Here is a 19,318-nt window from a genome sequence, read left to right as displayed (position 1 = left end):
CCCACCCTGACTTCCTTGTCTTTGTCTGGACTAGAGGTTCTCAACCAGATCCGGTTTTGTACCGTCTCCCCTCCCCCCCACCTCCCCACCTCCCCACCTCCCCGTACTCAGGGAAATTTGGCAATGTGTAGAGACACCTTTGGTTGTCACAGCTGGGGTGGTGCTGCTGGTATATAGCAGATATAGGCCAGGGATGCTGTTGAACATCCACAACAAAGAATTCTCCAACCCAAAATGTTAATACGGCCAAGACTGAGACACTACTTTAAACCATTGTTCCTGCTTCAAGTCCCCCCCGCCCCCCTCCCCCCTTTCTCTTCTTGCTTAATGGCAGGACAGAAATGTAGTCTGGGTTCCCTGATTCTCTCCTACCTTCTATTCTTGAAATAAGCTTTTGAGACCTTTTGAGGTTTTTCTAAGGGCTTTAGTATCATCACAACATGGAAATAGATGGAGTAAAAATAACAAGAAAATTACAGTTTCAGGAAATCTTAATTAAAAGCTACCCATGTTATTTGCTGGACTTTAAATAGAACAAAATTGTGATCCTTCTCGAGGCTCTGTCCGTTCTTCCCCAATGTGGTTTCTTCACTGCCTGGGCTTCCCTCCATAACATAACTTTATGTTATGAGTATAAATAGAAGGTCAACATCTTCACTCCTACTGCTCAACTGGGAGGAGCCTTGGCAATGATCCTTTCACAGTCCTCCAAATGAGGAGTGGCAGGAGGGATGAAAGATCCTTGGGTTATTTTAACAAGGGGTTAAGGGAAGGCTCTTTTGTACTGCATGGGTTTAGCCTCGTTGCTATCGTGAAATTCTTAATACTTTTTGAACAAGGGACCTCAGAGTTTCATTTTGTACTGGGTCCTGCAAATAATGTGGCTGGTCCTGCTCACCAGAGCTCTCCCAACCATCTTTGGTCTAAGTGAGAGGCAGTCTGGCTTGGATGAGAAGAGGAAAAGGAGGAGTTTTAAGATTTTTGTAGCAAGAAAACCCCAGCTGAAAATCTGGGAGGGAAGGGCAGATTCATGTGCATGTGCTCAGTGTTCATGTATGAATACTCACCTTTCAGAGTTGATTAATTTCTGATCTGTTTATATTTGTTAATTGTAATAAGATGACCAACTGCTTATTGAATGCCACTGTATGTATGATCAGTGTGCTGAAAGACTTGTGGGAAAAATGTGGGAAAATGATACTTGCTCTGTACTAGCACGTTCAGGTGTTTGTGAAACCTCCTCATTTAGTTTCTATAACCCTTTGAGATTGTTTTTTATTGTCCTTTTCCATAGAGTTGGAAACTGATACTGAGACAGGTTGAGTGGTTTAACTTTGGAAAGCTAGTAAATGACAAAGCAAGGGTTTGAACACAAGCCCACTGACATTCACTCTGCTACTCAGAAGTTAAATCTTCTGCCCTCTGACTTGACTGTCAAGTTGTCAAGTTGATGTTATGAGTATAAATAGAAGGTCAATTTCTTTTTGTCAGTGAATTTTTTATGAACACGACACAGACACATCAGTGTTTTTCAAATTAAATACAATGGTGGATGAAAATAATAGTGGTATATTTGATCTACATGCTTTTCAATGTTTCATGAGAAATAGATATTAATATAATGAACCTAAAACAGTGTTTTTATAGAAAAAATTCAAAAGCCTTCTGTTATGTATGCTTATAGTAAATCACACCCTCTCTCCTGTTTTATGAAATACCTGTTACCACTCTATTGTTAGTGGGATTTACCTGAAAATGTTTTCTTGGAGTAGGGGTTCTCAGACTTTAATTTCTATTTACCAAATAAAAATTTGATATTCAATGGGGTTGATACTTGCAATTAATTCTAAGAAAGCTCATTTTCAGAGAATATATATTATATCAATTCTTTGGTTTTTATCATATAAGCTACACTGAATTATGATTTGATATCTTCTTAAAATTCTATGCTGGCTTTAATCTAAATCTAGTACAAGTGTGGGCCTCTTAATTCTGCATGAGGAGGGGGCAGGCATCAGCACAGATTGCCTGCAATTGACGACTTACCCAGTATGACTTAACAGGCAGATGAACTAAGAGCAACTTGATACGTCTCTTCATATGTATTGAACTTTTGTCAGCCTTTGATTTCATGAATGGAAGGGTCTGAGGCCTGTTACCTCATGATCTAACACAGAGCCAAATATGGAAATGCTCTTCCAGAGCTTTTATTGTTAAGATCAGGGCTGTTTAGGGGCGCCTGGGTGGCGCAGTCGGTTAAGCGTCCGACTTCAGCCAGGTCACGATCTCGCGGTCCGTGAGTTCGAGCCCCGCGTCGGGCTCTGGGCTGATGGCTCAGAGCCTGGAGCCTGCTTCTGATTCTGTGTCTCCCTCTCTCTGCCCCTCCCCCGTTCATGCTCTGTCTCTCTCTGTCCCCCAAAAAATAAATAAACGTTGAAAAAAAAAATTAAAAAAAAAAAAAAAAAAAAAAAGATCAGGGCTGTTTAATCACCCTGACTTGAGTTTCAATTCCAACTGCACCACTGACTAGTTACATAACCTTTGGTAAGTGACTGTACATGGGACTAATAATGTCTTCTTCAAAATGCTGTAGGAAAGATTCATAGGATTTCTGCACATAAAGCACTGAGCGCAGTGCCAGGCCTGTAGAAAGGGCTTGGTGGATAAGTGGTAGTTGTCCTCTTTCTCCTCCTCTTATTCCACCAAGAGAATATGACTGGGCACCAAAAGAACTTTAGGTCAGCCCTTTCCCTATTTACACCTGAACAATTTGGTATACTCTTAAATATACGTTGACACATGTCTTCCTACAGTGAAAAAGAGGAAGGCAAATATCTTCCTCCAGTCCTCTGCAAGAACAGAATAGAATAATATATTTTTTACTTTCTGGTATAATCAGGAATAAAACTCGGAGATCTTGGTGGTCAGTATACACCAGCGTTATGTGTGTACCACCATTCTTTCACCACAGACCAAACCAGCTTTTCTCAAACTGAGATCCCTGGACCTGCATCAAAATCACCTAAGACACTTGTAAAAGAAAGAGAGAAAGAGAGAGAGAGAGAGAGAGAGAGAGAGAGAGAGAGAAAGAAAGAAAGAAAGAAAGGGAAAAGAAAGAAAGAAAGAAAGAAAGAAAGAAAGAAAGAAAGAAAGAAAGAAAAACCAAGCAAGCCCTATAACCCCAGACCTACTGAACAGAATCTTTAGGGCTGAGACCTTGGAATATAGATTTAAAACAAGCCACTCTGGTTATTCTTCTGTATAAGAACATTTAGAAATAGTGACCTATACTCCCTGTCTCACCTCCTTGCCTTTGCTTAAGTGATTTCCTTGTTTGGAGTAGTCTTTCCTCCTGTGTAGAATTCTTACACATTTTTTTTTTTTTTTTTTTTTTTTTAAATCAAGAGCTACCTCTTTCTAAAAGCCTTCCTGGGTTCTCCCAAATTGAAGTTCATTTCGTATCTTCTTTGTTGCGGGTATCACAGTCTATCTTGTAGAGTTTTGCTCGTTTCCCAACAAGCAGTAAGCTCCTGGAGGGCAGTGATTACCAGTTTTCCTAATAACTATCCTCAGTACCTGACAAAATACTTTGTGTATAATGGGCACTAAAAGAATATTTGTTGAATCTGGAGAGATCCTCTAATTACTTTTTTCCGGTAAACCGTGTTGTTCTGACTTCCCCAGAAGAGCACAGATTCCTTCATGGTACACATGATCAAGTTCACGGTGATAGAGGACAGCACTAATAAACATGACTAGCCTGAGTTCCTACTGCATCAGAATAGGGATGGTGTGTTTGTGTGTGGTTGTGGGGAGCTGCTTTGCTATCCCAGTTTCTTCCTCATCCTCTCTTTTGGATATCCTCTGTAAGGCCAGTTGAACAAATTTCCCAAAGTCCCAGTTAAATCCACAGCAGTTAAGAGAAGAAAATGCTGCAGTTGGTTTACTTTCAGAAAACAGATTTGATCATCTCACTAAAGAAACAGCTTTCATAACACGATCCTGTTTGTCCCCTGGGACTCCAAGATAGAATTACATGCATCTTCATGTGAGGAACAAAGCTGTGGACGTGAACTCCATTTTCCGGGGAGGGAGTTCCTCCAAAGCTGCACTGCCCCTGTCGCTGACATTTTAGACACTTTTGTGGTTTTAGATGACTTTTAATCCCCAGCCTCGCTTCTCCATCGGCTAGTCTACTGGATCAGGCATTGCCCAGACTGTTGGCCATATGACATCATGCACACATGGGCTCTCTCCGCTTTTCTTATATGCTGGAGGGTGATAAAGAAAAGGTGTTAGAGGCACCTGGAGGGTCTAAGTAGTGGGGACTTAGAAAGGGATATAATAACTGAGGGTGATAGCACGTTTTGGGAGTTTCTCCAAATATTAAATCACTGCTCCTTAAAAGTATTACATTGATTATTTGGCCTCAGGCAACAAGGTTACATTGAGAATATCATTGATTTGGCAGGTGAAATCAGATTTTCAGTGGGTAGGTTAGGATTCATGAAAGCAATAGTGCTTATGAAGGTGTGGTGGAAGAGACGGGATCGCTGTCACAGAGGGAGACTCCTTACACATTTAAGGAGACTCATCATTTCAGTGTTTTTGCCTTTAGCCTTCTAATAGCTGGAGAAGTAATGTAATAAGAACTCCAGATGGCCACAATTTGTCACCTCATGAAAACATAGAATTCATAAATGAGCAGATCAGAAAATTTTAAAGTTAGGCAGAGGAAGATTTCTCTGTTCGCTGTACCTCTCCACAGCATATGCAGGGTTATAAGATGACCAGAGAGAAAGAGAAGAGGTCGTTGAATTTGGTGACAGGAGCTGACTGCCTCCAAGAGTAAATTTGGTGAAAATTCATGGGGAATGGGATGGGGGTAGTCAAGTGGAAATGGGGGATGGAGGTAGTACGTATCAGTCATTCCTTGAGGAACTGGCTTGAAAAGTAAAGAAAATGGTAATTCTAGCAGCTGGATAAAAACAGAGGGTACAATTCCAGTAACCAAAGAATTCCCTTGTGCTGACCCTTTGTAGTCAGACCCTTCCTCCACCCCTAATCCCTGGCAACCTCCCTATAGGTTTTTTTTTTTTCCTCAGAGTGTCCTATACATTGAATCACACAGCATGTAAATGACTAGCTTCTTTCACTTAGCATGATGCCTATGTCATTTTAAGAAATATTTTCAAATGTAAAGAAGTTCCCAACCCTAAAACAAACAAACAAAACAGGTAGGGGCCTGAGAAAATTAATGTGGGGAACATGAGTTAGGAACATAAAGATTTGTAAGTTTTTTTATTTCTGAGACAGAGACAGCGCATGAGTGGGGGAGGGGCATAGAGAGAGGGAGACACAGAATCGGAAGCAGGCTCCAGGCTCTGAGCTGTCACCACAGAGCCTGATGCGGGGCTCGAACCCACAAACTGTGATATCATGACCTGAGCCGAAGTCGGTTGCTCAACCGATTGAGCCACCTAGGCGCCCCAGGAACATACGGATTTGTAAACAGACATTTATCTCATGAAGACTGCTTCAGTTCTCTCAAAAATTAGGTGAGCTGATAGTGTTGAATGAGTGGTGGAAAGGATGGAGCGCAGGGCAGTGGTGACCTACACCCAGTGTATGTTTTGTTTTATCAGACCAGCCTTTTTTTCCTTCTCCCATATCCCCCACCTCCTCTGCGGAGCGCGAGTGGGGGCAGAAATACAGAGTCACCCACACACATCCACCCACGTAAATCCACGTGCCTCCATTTTCATGGCATAAGCATTTCATTTATACAGAGGTCATCGGTGCATGTCATATTCGACTTCAGACTTAGTTGAGGGCTGTGAGATGGCATGTGGTGATACCAGGACCTGTAATCCAGATCCATACACTTCGTTTCTCAGTCCAAGGTTTATTTTGCAAGACTTGCCTTTCTAAATTTTATATCGTTTTCCTTTCAGTTAATAGGAATTTAAAAATTAAGAATTAAAAATTATAGAATGTAAAAAAATTGAACTTTTGACATCTAGCAATGGAATTTTCTGTAAAATGTTAGTATGTAAAATATTAGTGATCATATCTGTACATAATATCTATACTTTGTTTTTTGGTAGTGTTGATTTATTTTGCAAATTAAGTTATTTTATTTTAAAGGTGCTTGCTAATATCATACTCACTGATTCCTCTGAATACTTTTCCTTTTTCGTTAGGAATTGACTCGCTTTTGTTTTCCTTGTTTTTTTTTTTTCTTCCCATAGTTGTGATAATCAATGCATAGATAATATTATTTCCCACAAAAAGAGAATAGCAGGTGGGGTTTTTTTGGGACATTTATCACATTTATCAATTATTACCTTCACCTAACTATTTTTCACCCATGATAATTAATGCATTCATGTCCTCATATACGTTGACCACATATTCTGCTGATGACATAATTTATAGGGAGATGTAAGGAGTTGTTATCATATACCAGCCGTCTTCAGAGGAGAGTGAAACATTCTATTGCAGGTTACTCTTGGTGCTAGCAGTGAGGTTATTAGAGATCCAGCGTATAACTCTTCTGCCATAAAGAGATTTTTATTGTATCTTGCATTTGTCTGGAGGGCAGTTACCTGATACTTCTCATATATCTAGAAGTCAGAATATAAGCCCTCAGAGTGGTCAAAATTTGCTAAAAGTAAATATGATAAACCTTGTGCCGACTCCCCATGACAGGTACTTTACATACATTGCCCTGTTTAATCCCCACATTAATCTTACATGGTTCTCATTACTGTCACATTTTACAGAAGAGGCAGTTGAAGGTTTAGACATCTAGAACTGGGGTTTCAACTTGGGTTTGTGTGCCCCTCAGGATCCTCATTCTGAGTCCTTTATTCCCATATTCAGGCATTCAGTATTTTTTTTAGTACCAGTGGTTTTTCAGTACCTACTTTTGACAAGCCCCAGGTATCTGGGATTAAAGACAAATATACAGAGTCCTAAGGAATTCCTTTATCTGTTTTTTGTTTTGGTTTGGTTTTGGTTTTGTTTTGTTTTGTTTTGTTTTGTTTTGTTTTGTTTTTTTGGCTACAGTGAATAAGAAACAGACTAGAAAAGAGATAAGTCTTGAGGACAGAGACCCAGTGTATCTCATCTACTGACGCATCCACGGGGCAGCACGTAGTTGGAGCTCAGCAAATACATGTTGAACAAATGAATGACATTATTGAGAAATCATAGCTAACTAGGAGAGAAAATGAAGTACAGAAAGGATATGAAAACCAAACAGCAGAACTGTCTTGGACCATTTAGTGTTTGAATAAGCAATTGCATACCTCAGTGGCCCCATAGAGTATGAGGAGCCTTCAGTGTGCTGACTCATGTCCAGAATGATGGCATGGGGCCACTAAGTGACTCAGGTGATCTGGGCTCTCTGCAACAGGGAGGAAGTCACCCGCGAACGTGACACCCTGTTCAAAAAGCAAGGAAGTATACAAAACATTTTAGAAAAGTTTTCATAAAAACTGGCTCTTGACCCCTTAAATACTAAACTTCAGTTTTGGGGAAGAATCACACAGGTGGAGGAGCTCTTTCCCTAATGATATTGAATAAAGGGTGTTTATAATATAATTTGTTTTCTTTCCGTGATAAATTATAACATTAAATTTTCATACCAAATGAAATCTTTAATAATTCAAGTTACATTCTTTGGAAGTTACCTTATGAAGTACTATATATAATATATAGCATATAAAAATCTATAATACTGTAACAAGTGAATAGATTGCATAAATAAGAAAATTTTGATTAATATCATTTTAAAGAATTATGACATGTTGAAATAATTCATATTTGGAGTATCATTTAGTATATGTAAGGACAAAAGTGGGGAAATTAGGAAACACTTGAAATGATTTCAGTTTCATCATTCAGCAGCATCGATGCGCTACTTTCTTGGTCCAAGAATGTCTATTAACAGTGATGTTTTGCCTTACAGCTTTTCTGGGAGAAGAGGCTACAAGGACTTAGTGCATCAGATGTAACAGAACAAATTATAAAAACCATGGAACTACCTAAAGGTCTTCAAGGTATTATCCAAATTCAGTTGAGCAGTGCCTACTATGTGTCAGGCTCTGTGTTAGATGCTGTGGGAGTCACAAATGATTGAGGCAGGGTCTTTACTTTGGGGGATTGTGTGCCTTTCTGGATGATGTCCCTCTTGTGTTGGTGTAAACCCAGGGAGAGTGTACTTGAAGAGCTTGTGCAGTGTTGCAGGGACGTTTCCGATTTTTTTCTGTGTAAGAATTTTGGCTTTAGGTTAGGTTCACCGTATAAATCGACCCATGTGCTGCTTTTAGAACCGAATGCAGCCGAGTGGCAGAATTTCTCAAGCTTCCTGCTCAAAGCAGCGTCTGGCTTCAATGCTGGCTCTTTCACTCTTCCTCTTACCAGAAGAACAGCTAATAACTCGTCTGTCTCTCCCTGCACAGACTGCTGCTGCATGTAGCAGTGGGAACTGAGGCACTTTGGCCCAAGTGGGGTCTGCGGGGTATAGAAATCAGTTAACTAGTGTGCCTGTCATATCCCATGTTAATTCCATTCCAGAGGAGCGTTATTTTTCAAGTATTAGAACTTCAGCTTCCAAATGTTGATCTAGTGTGGGTTGCTCAAAAATTGTCATAATTCATGGCTAGAACATGATCGCATCCCTCTCTTTTCTTGGAAATTATTGCTTTCACTGGTTTCATAAGTTTAGGACTTCAAGCAGTGCATTTAAATGCGGTCCTGGTGCCAGTCACGGTGTAGGTAGTCACGGTGTGCAATTATTAATTGGTTATTATTGGTTATTATTAATTGGTTAACTTGGATATTTGGTTAGGTTTTTGAAAAGGATGTGAGAGCTGCAGGTGCAGCATGCTTGCGTTGGCTTTTCCTGTGAAGTCCCAAACAAAAGAAAAGTGTGGAGATATTGCCAGAAATTAATATTGAAACCTACAGGAGTAACTATTGTAGGACTCGAGGGATGCATTAGTAGGGAAACTCAAATACCATGTGACTTTAGAAGGGATTTAGCTCATTAAAATAATTGACCCTGCTTGAAGAAACGTAGCCAACTTTAAACAGTTTAGTACCTTGGAGAATGTATTTTGAAGTTGTGTTAAAATTTTATTAAAATGCTCAACCATTTTGTTACTTTTTTTTTTGGAGTGTTAATTCTCTGGTATATGATAACTGTTCAGTAGATACGATATCATCCTTTTAAATATATGATCCCAAACAAGCATAAAAATGTCAGTTGTTTTAGGTTATGTAAGATTTGCTTAGCACATCTGGAAGTCCCTTTAACCAGTTTGTATTTCTGATCGCAGGAGTTGGTCCAGGTAGTAATGACGAGACCCTTTTATCTGCTGTTGCCAGTGCTTTGCACACAAGCTCTGCGCCAATCACAGGGCAGATCTCCCCTGCTGTGGAAAAGAACCCCGCTGTTTGGCTGAACACATCTCAACCCCTCTGCAAGGCTTTCATTGTCACAGATGAAGACATTAGGTAAGGCAGTTATAATATAACTCCTATTTGATAAACTTTATACTGCCTCCTAGTTTCTGTGGCACATCTGGTTAAGTGATGATGAATCGATCAGAAAGTTACACTTTCTTTTTTTTTTTTTTTAATAACTCTTGTGAAACTAATGGAAGGTGATATAGGACATTTAAAACAAATACATGCTTGAAAAAAGCTGGAAGTATCATCACGGTCATGTCTGAAGGACACATCAGTTGTACTCTCTACACATTGTTACTGCAGTGTCTTTTGCATTTTGGGGTTCTGCCTTTCTGCTGTAAAGAACCCCTTTCATTCAGTGATACCTTTTGTGATTGCTTTTTGCATTGGTTTGTCTGCAAACCAGTGTCTTCTTTAAAACAGATTGTAACCATGCTGCTTTAAGCTGACTTGTGCTTTCAAAGGTCAGTTTGCTTATCTTGATTCTGTTTACTCTCTTAGGCTTAGTTTAGAGATTTATTCATTTCTGCTTCATCTTGTTTCAGGTAAAGATTTAAGGTGGCCACACGCGCGCGCGCGCGCACACACACACACACACACACACACACGCACAGACACAAGCTCGGTGAGAAGCAAATGGCAAATATCAAGCAAAGGGTAAAGCATAAAGTGGTAAAACAGAGCCAGGGGTAAGGAGAGGACACGAGCTTCATTTCTTAACCTCTTTTACTCCAGGACTGCTCCACAAGTTAGTTTTTAGCAGCAAATAGTGAAAAGAAAATGTACAATTCAGATTGATAATGCCCAGAATGTATGAGCAAACCATTGCTCAAAAGAAGCAAACTATTCCAGATATTCAGAGCACAAAGAAATTGTTATATGGGATTTATGAACTGGAATATCATTGCCTTATTATGAGATTGTAGTGCACTGTATTTTCTTTTTTTTTTTTTTTTTTTAAATTTTTTTTTTTTCAACGTTTATTTATTTTTGGGACAGAGGGAGACAGAGCATGAACGGGGGAGGGGCAGAGAGAGAGGGAGACACAGAATCGGAAACAGGCTCCAGGCTCTGAGCCATCAGCCCAGAGCCCGACGCGGGGCTCGAACTCACGGACCGCGAGATCGTGACCTGGCTGAAGTCGGACGCCTAACCGACTGCGCCACCCAGGCGCCCCTGTATTTTCTTTAAAAATAGGACAATGCATATCTTTCACCATTTCTATCCTCTGAATGTTAAATCAGAAAGTTTTATTAGAGTATTATTCCTAGACAAAACCAGCAGATGGCAGTTTTGAATCATAGAATTTTAAAATGTTTATATTTGTATTTTTTTTCTAAATCCATGAAAAGGTGGCATGAAAATGTTTTTAAATGCGTGAGTCTACTTAGGTTTGTAATTGTAAAGCACTTGCTAGGTTTTAAAGTAGTTCCTTTTGCAAAGATGTGAAATGACTCAAAGTTGCATTCACATGCATTGATTGCATGGAATTTAATTGATCAGCTTTATTTAAAAAAAAAAAAAATTTTTTTTTTTTTAACGTTTATTTATTTTTGAGACAGAGAGAGACAGAGCATGAACAGGGGAGGGTCAGAGAGAGGGAAACACAGAATCTGAAACAGGCTCCAGGCTCTGAGCTGTCAACACAGAGCCCGACGTGGGGCTCGAACTCACGGACTGTGAGATCATGACCTGAGCCGAAGTCGGCCGCTCAACCGACTGAGCCACCCAGGCAACCCTGATCACCTTTATTTTTTAAGAAAAACAAAATGTAATTCAAGAGGAGGAAGCGACTTGCCCTTTGGATTATTCTTACCCTTGAGGAAGGAAATTACCCTGGAGACAGGTTCTTACCTGTCTTGGAATGAATACCGGGTAAATCAGTAGGGATTCTGCCAGGTCACTGTGGGCGTAGACTGAGGGCCTCTGGGTGATGTCATGGGAATGCTGATGCCTTCAACAGCAGATCTTTTGATAGTAGAGCAGACTGTCTCAAAGCCAGATCTCCATGATTTCCTTTTAGGGTAAACTTGTTTAACAAATTATCCATTTGATTTAATTGTCATAACAGAAATTATTATGCACACATTTCTTGTTGAATTAATACAGGTTCAAAATTATTGCAAATGGAATTATTACCCTTTCTCTAATTGTGCAGCCAATATTCTGTTTAATTGTTTTTAATGCTTTTTTTTTTTTTTTTTTTTGAGGGGGGTGGGAGGGGCGGAGAGTGGGTGGAGACAGAAGATCTGAAGCAGGCTCCGCGCTGACAGGAATGAGCCGATATGGGTCTGGAACTCACAAACCGTGAGATCATGACCTGATCCGAAGTCAAGACACTCAACCGACTGAGCTGTCCCGGTGCCCTGCCAATATTCTGTTTATATTAGACCTTCAGTTAAAGATCTAAACATTGGGGCACCTGGGTGGCTCAGTCGGTTAAGCGTCCGACTTCGGCTCAGGTCATGATCTCGCAGTCCATGAGTTCGAGCCCTGCATCAGGCTCTGTGCAGACAGCTCAGAGCCTGGAGCCTGCTTCGGATTCTGTGTCTCTCCCCCTCTCTGCCCCTCCCCCGCTCATGCTCTGTCTCTCTGTCTCTGAGAAATGAATAAACCTTAAAAAAAAATTTAAAGATCTAAACATTAAGTATATATTTTTTTCAGCATGTTCGATAACATTTTAATCCTTGGATGTTATTTTAATATAAGTAACAAGTCCTCACAAACTTAGCAGCCTAAAACACCACCCATTTATAGCTCACAGTTCTGTAGGCTGGAGGCCTGGGCCCGATATACAAGTCAATTCTCTGCCCAGGGTCTTTCAGGGCGGAAACCAAAGTGTCAGTTGCACTGCATTCCCTTCTAAGATCCTCTTTCAAGGTCCTGTGAGTTTTGCAGAATCCATTTTCTTGTAGTTGTAGGACTGGGGCCCCTGGTGTCTTGTTGGATGTGGGGTGAGGCTATTCACAGTTCCTTGCCCTGAGGTTCCCTCCACATTTTCTCTCCCACTTCTTTCAGAAAGGGCGCAGCCTCTTGTAAGAGTTCTTATGAGGTCAGGCCCTCTGGGATAATCTCTTTTGATTAACTCAAGGTCCCATTGATCAGTAGCCTAATCACGGAGGGACATCCCAGCCCATTCACAAGTTCTGCCTTCCCTGAAGGGGAGGGAACTCCACAGGGAGTCTCTCCAGGGGCAGGGACTGTTGCAGTTCTGCCTACCACCATGGGCAGATGCAGATGCTTTATTTCAGCTTGCATAAGTATGGGAAGGAACGCTCAAGACAAAAGAGAATCGATGGCAAACATTAGATTTGCTCTGTTTTCTTCCTAATGGGATTACTCTGGGGCACTTGTGCAGATTCTCATACTCAGTTACTAGGAGTGAGAGATTGCCGATGAGACTGATACACCATTTGTCATAAACCTTGAGTCAGGGAGCCCGAGGGGAGACTGACTATGTAAGAAATAAACAATGTTTCTTCTTGACCCTGCTCCAACTACATGAAAATCTGTTCAACTCCAGTTTCTTAACATGGCAGAGGCTAACTCAGTGACAGCCTTCCTCTTTGTGAAAATTCATGTATAAAGTGGAAGCCTGTACCTTTTAACTCTTTGTGCTGTTTTTTTGACTGCAGTAAAGAGGACATCTAAAGTTTTTGTGGCTGTAGAGTTTTATGTTAGCTTCTCACTTGGGATATAGTCTCAGGAGATCAAGAAACGTGCAGGCTGGGATACAGCACAGCACATGCAGCTTTACAACTGGCTGAGGACGCAAGGGGCACGTCCTCAGGGAAGCTTCACGTGCTCTTCCAGAATGTCACCCCACCACTTTCCCAGGTTTGAGGCAGCACTGCACTTCATTTTCCTCAATATCGACAGAGAAAAATCACCCCCCCCCCCCTTCTAGACACAAAGTACATACCAGTAGACTTTCTTCCAGGGCTTTGTTTCCCACCAAATGGTTCAGAACTTCTTTTTATGACTTGGTGCTATTAACTTTCACTTTTGAGGTCCCACTGCAATCCCCAAGACACAGAGAAACTTGTGGCATGTTCTTAACCTCTCAGCTCATCTCAGTTGAGATGCTGTTCGGCTTTTCTCCTTGGTCTTGGCTTCTCTGTGATGGCCTGCTGTCGGTAGGACTGGGAACCCAGGGAAGAGCTCCGACGGGCTGGCCCCCAACAAAGACAGAATGCGGCACTCCATCGTGCCCCCATTTCCTCCATCTTCCTCTGTGCTTTGTTGAACAAATCTCTTCCCCTTCTTTATTTCCCATATAACTTTTCTTTTATCCCTGCTTTCAAGTTATTTCTAATCTCCCTTGTAGCAACAGCCCCAAATCTTCACATACTTGAAAGTTTTGAAATTGAAGAAGAGGTCACTGCAATAAATCCACTCCTGCCAGGAATTCTCAGCGAGATGTGGGATACCTGCCTGTCTGAAGTTTCCTCTTTTTGGCAAGGCCCGCCTCCTGTGCAGTTTGGCTTTGTGGGTGTAGGAGAAAGTTTTGCAAAATTAAGGAGAAGGAAATGTACTGTCGGGAGTTTTCGTGATTTTGATAAACTAAACATACACTGTAGTAGCAGCTGCATGGTTCCAGTACTTGCCAGCTCATCAGTGTGATTTTACTTTTTTTTTTTTTTTAAAGAAAACAGGAAGAGCGAGTACAACAAGTACGCAAAAAATTGGAAGAAGCACTGATGGCAGACATCTTGTCACGAGCTGCGGATACGGAAGAAATGGATATCGAAATGGACAGTGGAGATGAAGCCTAAGAATATGATCAGGTAAACTGAGAGCAGAGGGGGAGGGGCTTGCACCTGAACATGGTTGATTTTCTCGCTTTTGCCCTTTGTGGCCTGCCTCAGCAAAGTATAGACGCCCCCCGCAGGGGTGAGCAGGCGCCGTTCGGCCTCTTCTGTGTTTAAGAATCACCCTTTTGTCCTAATGACGTGAAGACACTCACAGCCCTGAAGCCACTTGCAAGGAGTCTAACCTCCTCTCGTAATGCCAGGTGGAAGAAAGGAGAGCGGTCGCAGGTGGTGAAGGTGGCGGTCATCCCCGCCACACTATCTTTCTGGGGTCTGTTGTTCCCCCCCTCCCTGTTTTTTTTATTTTTTATTTTCGAGAGAGAGAGGGAGAGGGAGAATGACTGCGAGCAGGGGAGGGCAGAGACAGAGGGAAACAGACTCTGAAGCAGGCTCCAGGCTCTGAGCTGTCAGCACAGAGCTTGATGTGGGGCTGGAACTCACACCACGAGATCATGACCTGAGCTGAAGTCAGATGCTTAACGAACTGAGTCACCCAGGCGCCCCTGTTGTCCGCTCTTGAAAATTAGGGCCCTAAAGTAGGTTTTCTCTAGCATAGACCTGATGCAGAGAGACTCAGAAGGACATTTTAAAGGATAATAAATAATTTACCTTACAACATACAAACTTTGACCCTGTCGTGAGCTCACATGAGTGTCATAGGTTCTGTCCTGGTGGGTATATATTCTCTTTAAGTGGCTGTGGTCCAGGCTCCAGGGGTTAATGTGGCATCTTGCTTCCCAACTGCCATCCTGCTTGGTTTCGGCAGACCTTGTCTTGCTTTCTGTCCCCCATGAGCCAGTGACTTATTTATGTCTTTTGAAGCCAAAACTGAGGCATTGTGGGGAGAGAGAGAGAGAGAGAGAGAGAAAGAGAGGGAGAACAAACAGAGTGAGTTAGAATTCTAACTCCTAGATGTTTTTGAATCTGTCCTCCTCCATCCCTTTCAGTCTATGGACCCACACCTGGCCCCGCTTAGTCATTCTTGCTTTTGGTGCTAGTTCTGGAGACACAGTGGTGGCCACAATCACACGGTCCCTCTGCTCACGGAACGTGCCATACAGTTGTACTAACCAGACGCTCACCACGTTCCATAATTACCAACTGTGATCAGTGCTACAAAGGAAAAGCAAAGGTACTAGGGGAGCTGATGGCAGGGGAGCTAACGTGGTGTGAAGGGTCAACAAAGCCTCTGAGGAGGTGACATTTATGTCGAGCCTCAAGGGCAAGCAGCAGTAGGCCAGAGTTCGGGATAAAAGTGTTCCCATGAAAAGAAACAGCAAGGAGAAGTTGGTGCCTTTACAGTAGGTCTGGGGAGCACTGGGAGAATGTGTGGAGGCGAATCTTATCATGCTGATGGGTTATTGTTAAGGGTTTCCAGCTTTAACGTTAAAGCAAACGGGAATCCACTGAAGGCTGAGGAACATGGTCAGATGTGCTTCTGTGCAAGTTCCTTTTGGCTGCCGAATGAAAGAGAGGATTAGAGCAGGGACAGCCTGGACGCGGGGTGGCCAGTGAGGAGGCTGTTGTAGCCTGGCAGCGAGAGAGATGGTGGCTTCACAGGAATGTTGGCAGTGGGTGCAGAGAAAAAGAGGAAGGGCAGAGGTCCGTTTGAGATGTATTTGGAGATAGAATCAGCTTGACCAGGTGACTGATCGGAAGTGATGGGGACGACTCCAGGTTTTTCACTTGATGGCCAGAGGCACAGACAGGGTACAGGCACAGACAGGGTATTGTGTGCAGGGACGCTGAGTCAATGGTTCACACAACCTTCCCTTCCCATCAGTGCCTTTGCCGTAACCCAGGGAGCGGCTCATGCCACAGTGATACAGAAATCATGTAATAATTATAGTGCCTCACATTATGTATTCAGTGATAGCATCTCCATTTGGTGACAGTTTCCTGAACACACAGAACCATGGGAATCCAGTTCAGTGCTATTTTAAGTCTTTTTTTTTTTCTCCCTTATTGAGGACAGGAAGACGCCATGTTGGTATTGAATCTTGTTTTCCACTCTGGACGGGATGTGTTTTATGGGCTTTGATGAGTGTGTGTGGTCTGTGTAAGTCCTTCAGAGGAAAAGTCTGAAGCATGTTTCCTCTGTCTGAAGGCTTCAGCCATGCTGTCTCTGGAGCGCAGTGTGAGCATTGGAATGGTTGTGCCTGGATTGCATCAAAAGGGACTCTAGGAGAGCCCTCCTCTTCAGAGCCTTTTAGCATTTGTTGTTTTTCAGACTTTGTCCTGAAGACAATTTAATCAGGGGTCTACTAACTGAGGTTTCATTAGACCCTTGTTTACATCGCAGATCACTTTGCAAATGGGTATCAAGGCAGTACCCTGATTTATGTAAGCAAGCGTGGGTTTTAGGGACTAGGCACTTTGTTCATGTAAGAGCCAGCATTGGGGTCCTGGATGGCTCAGTAGGTTAAGTGTCTGACTTCAGCTCAGGTCATGATCTCGCAGTTTGTGTGTTCGGGCCCCTGTTAGGCTCTGTGCTGACTGCTCTGACACACACACTCTCTCTCAAAAATGAATAAGCGTTATAAGTAAATAAATGAATGAATGAATGAATGCCAGCATTGCCCATTGCCTGCACAAATGTGGTTAATGGTGGGAACAAACTAAATAATATTGAGTGATTAGAATTTTAATATATACCTAAAGTAGCCATCGTTTTGGTATGTTGGGTACAGAGAGATTCAGAGTATGGGTATCACATCCTAAACTGGGGAATGGTATTATGAGACCAGGCCATTAGACTCGAAAGTTGTGGAAGAATTAGAAGTACTTCTTAGTTTTCAGAATTAAATGTACCTAATTCACTCATTTAGTCCTCTCTGCACCTAAAGTGTTTCATAAACCAGAGCACTGCCACATAACGTAATCAGGTGTTCGTAATAATCTGTAGAATAGGTAGGGCTTGGCTTGATCAAAGGGTAGGTCATGGCCGACTTCACATGGCTCGTAAGAGATGGAGCCTGTAACACGCAGTTCCGCTTGGGTCTGTCACCCACCATGCCACGGTTCTTTCTGATGTTCCTTATTAGCAAAGTGGGCCTTTATTTATTTGTTTTATTTTTATTTAAAAAGTTTTTTAATGTTTATTCATTTTTGAGAGACAGAGTGCAGGCAGGGGAGGGGCAGAGAGAGAGGGAGACACAGAATCCGAAGGAGGCTCCAGGCTCTGAACTGTCAGCACAGAGCCTGATGTGGGGCTCGAACCCATGAACCATGAGATCATGACCTGAGCTGAAGTCGGATGCTGACTGAGTCACCCGGGTGCCCCTATTTGATATATATGTATATATATCCATAACAGGTTGAGAACTGTTAAAATTTTACAATCATAGAGGAGTACCCAGATTATCGCAGTTTTAGGAGTGAATGCAACAAGAAGAAAACCATAAAAGCAAAGGTTTTAAAATATGTAGCTACATCTGAGATATGGGATCACATATATAAACTCTGCCATTGCACAGTACTGTTTCACCGAGGTGAAATAATAATAAAACTTCAGTGCATATCTGTCATCTGTAAATGCTCTGAAGTAAAGCAAATCAGTTAGTAGTTTTTCTAAATTTTCTCAAAATTGTTTGGATTTGGCTGTATCTAATACATTCTTTTTTTTTAAATTTGTATGCCCTATGATTTCTGTTTTTATATGGATTCAATTAATTATAGATAGTATTTGTGTTAGCATACAAAGCTGTACATATGACTATTTTGAAAATAAAAGGAGTATAAAGTTATTGTTAAAGCACTTGAAACAATGAGAGGATATGTTGAACATTTTTTATGTACAAAGCGCTGTAATGAAATGTTAACAAGACTTTAAAAATGTGGTTCTACGTGAAGTTTAGCCTCTAATTACTTTTTCAAGTTCTGCTGACCTCACCTGAGACATCACTGAATTACTTAAATTTGTTTGTTTTTCCTTACAGGTAACTTTCGACCAACGTTCCCCAAGAGCAAATTTCTAGAATTGAACAAAAGCGTTTCCACTGGGTTTCGCCTGTAAGAAAAAAAAACATACCCGAGCACATACAGCTTTTTAATAGCACTAACCAATGCCTTTTTAGATGTATTTTTGATGTATATATCTATTATTCAAAAAATGATGTTTATTTTGAGTCCTAGGACTTAAAATTAGACTTTTGTAATATCAAGGAGGACGCTTAAGTTGAAGCTGAGCTTTTGATGCCAGGTGCAATCTACTGGAAATGTAGCACTTACGTGAAATATTTGTTTTCCCCCCGTTTTAATATGAACCGATCAGTAGTACCAAATAAATCTCCCAATTAAAGATTATTGTGACTTCACTGTATATAAACAGATTTTTATACTTTATTGAAAGAGGACACCTGTACATTCTTCCATCATCACTGTAAAGACAAATAAATGATTATATTCACAGACTGATTGGAATTCTTTCTGTTAAAAGAGCACACATAATAAATAGCCTTCCCCGCCCCCTTGGGATTCCTGATTTACAGTCAGCTGTGATCCCTGGGCCTTAGGTTTCAAATGGAGGTGGTAGAGAATAGTTCATGCATTTGCAATACGCCTCCGAATAGCGTGAAAACTGTGTCGCTTTCCCCTGAATTCTCAGTTGCCATCTAGCATGTGTCAGGGTTTTTTTTTTTTTTTTTTTTTTCTTGCCTGTGACTAGTACTTTTGTTAGTTTTATAAAAATAAAGCATTTCCTTCCCTTGGGCGTGAGTTAGGTACACAGGTACCCTTTGGATGGTACTGGAAGTCCATGGCTGTTGTTTTTTCTAGAACAGTTAGTGTTTTCTCATGTCTGCTGGCTTACTGAGTTAACAGGTGCAGGTTAGACCCTTTGCTCCAGAGAGAGGCAACTTTCCAGGCAGAGTTGCTTAATGAGCCAGATTGTAATACTTTACTAATCAGTCCCCGGCCTCCACGGTATTATTTTGTTGTTGTTGTTGTTGAAACTCTTAAGTGTAACTTCATTACCACTTAAATTCTTCGATACCTATTTACTACAACTGGCACAGCATTATTAAATG

At 41.5% G+C, this 19,318-nt stretch overlaps 1 protein-coding gene across 1 annotated transcript in view; it reads left to right on the top strand.

The window, feature by feature from the left end:
- The window catches only part of MBD2 (methyl-CpG binding domain protein 2), a 66,794-nt gene extending 48,091 nt beyond the window's left edge, over nucleotides 1-18,703 (top strand). Inside the window, exons 4-7 of the mRNA XM_045459445.1 lie at nucleotides 7,976-8,066; nucleotides 9,348-9,525; nucleotides 14,129-14,267; nucleotides 18,230-18,703. Of these exons, the coding sequence (XP_045315401.1) occupies nucleotides 7,976-8,066; nucleotides 9,348-9,525; nucleotides 14,129-14,255 (396 nt within the window). The 3' untranslated portion in view covers nucleotides 14,256-14,267; nucleotides 18,230-18,703. The remainder of the gene's footprint in view (nucleotides 1-7,975; nucleotides 8,067-9,347; nucleotides 9,526-14,128; nucleotides 14,268-18,229) is intronic.
- Nucleotides 18,704-19,318: the final 615 nt, after the last annotated feature.

The sequence above is a fragment of the Leopardus geoffroyi genome, chromosome D3 (genome assembly GCF_018350155.1).
Source record: "Leopardus geoffroyi isolate Oge1 chromosome D3, O.geoffroyi_Oge1_pat1.0, whole genome shotgun sequence".
NCBI lineage: Eukaryota > Metazoa > Chordata > Mammalia > Carnivora > Felidae > Leopardus > Leopardus geoffroyi.
The sequence above is the reverse complement of the archived record's forward strand: the minus strand, read 5'-3'. Positions and strand labels throughout refer to the sequence as shown.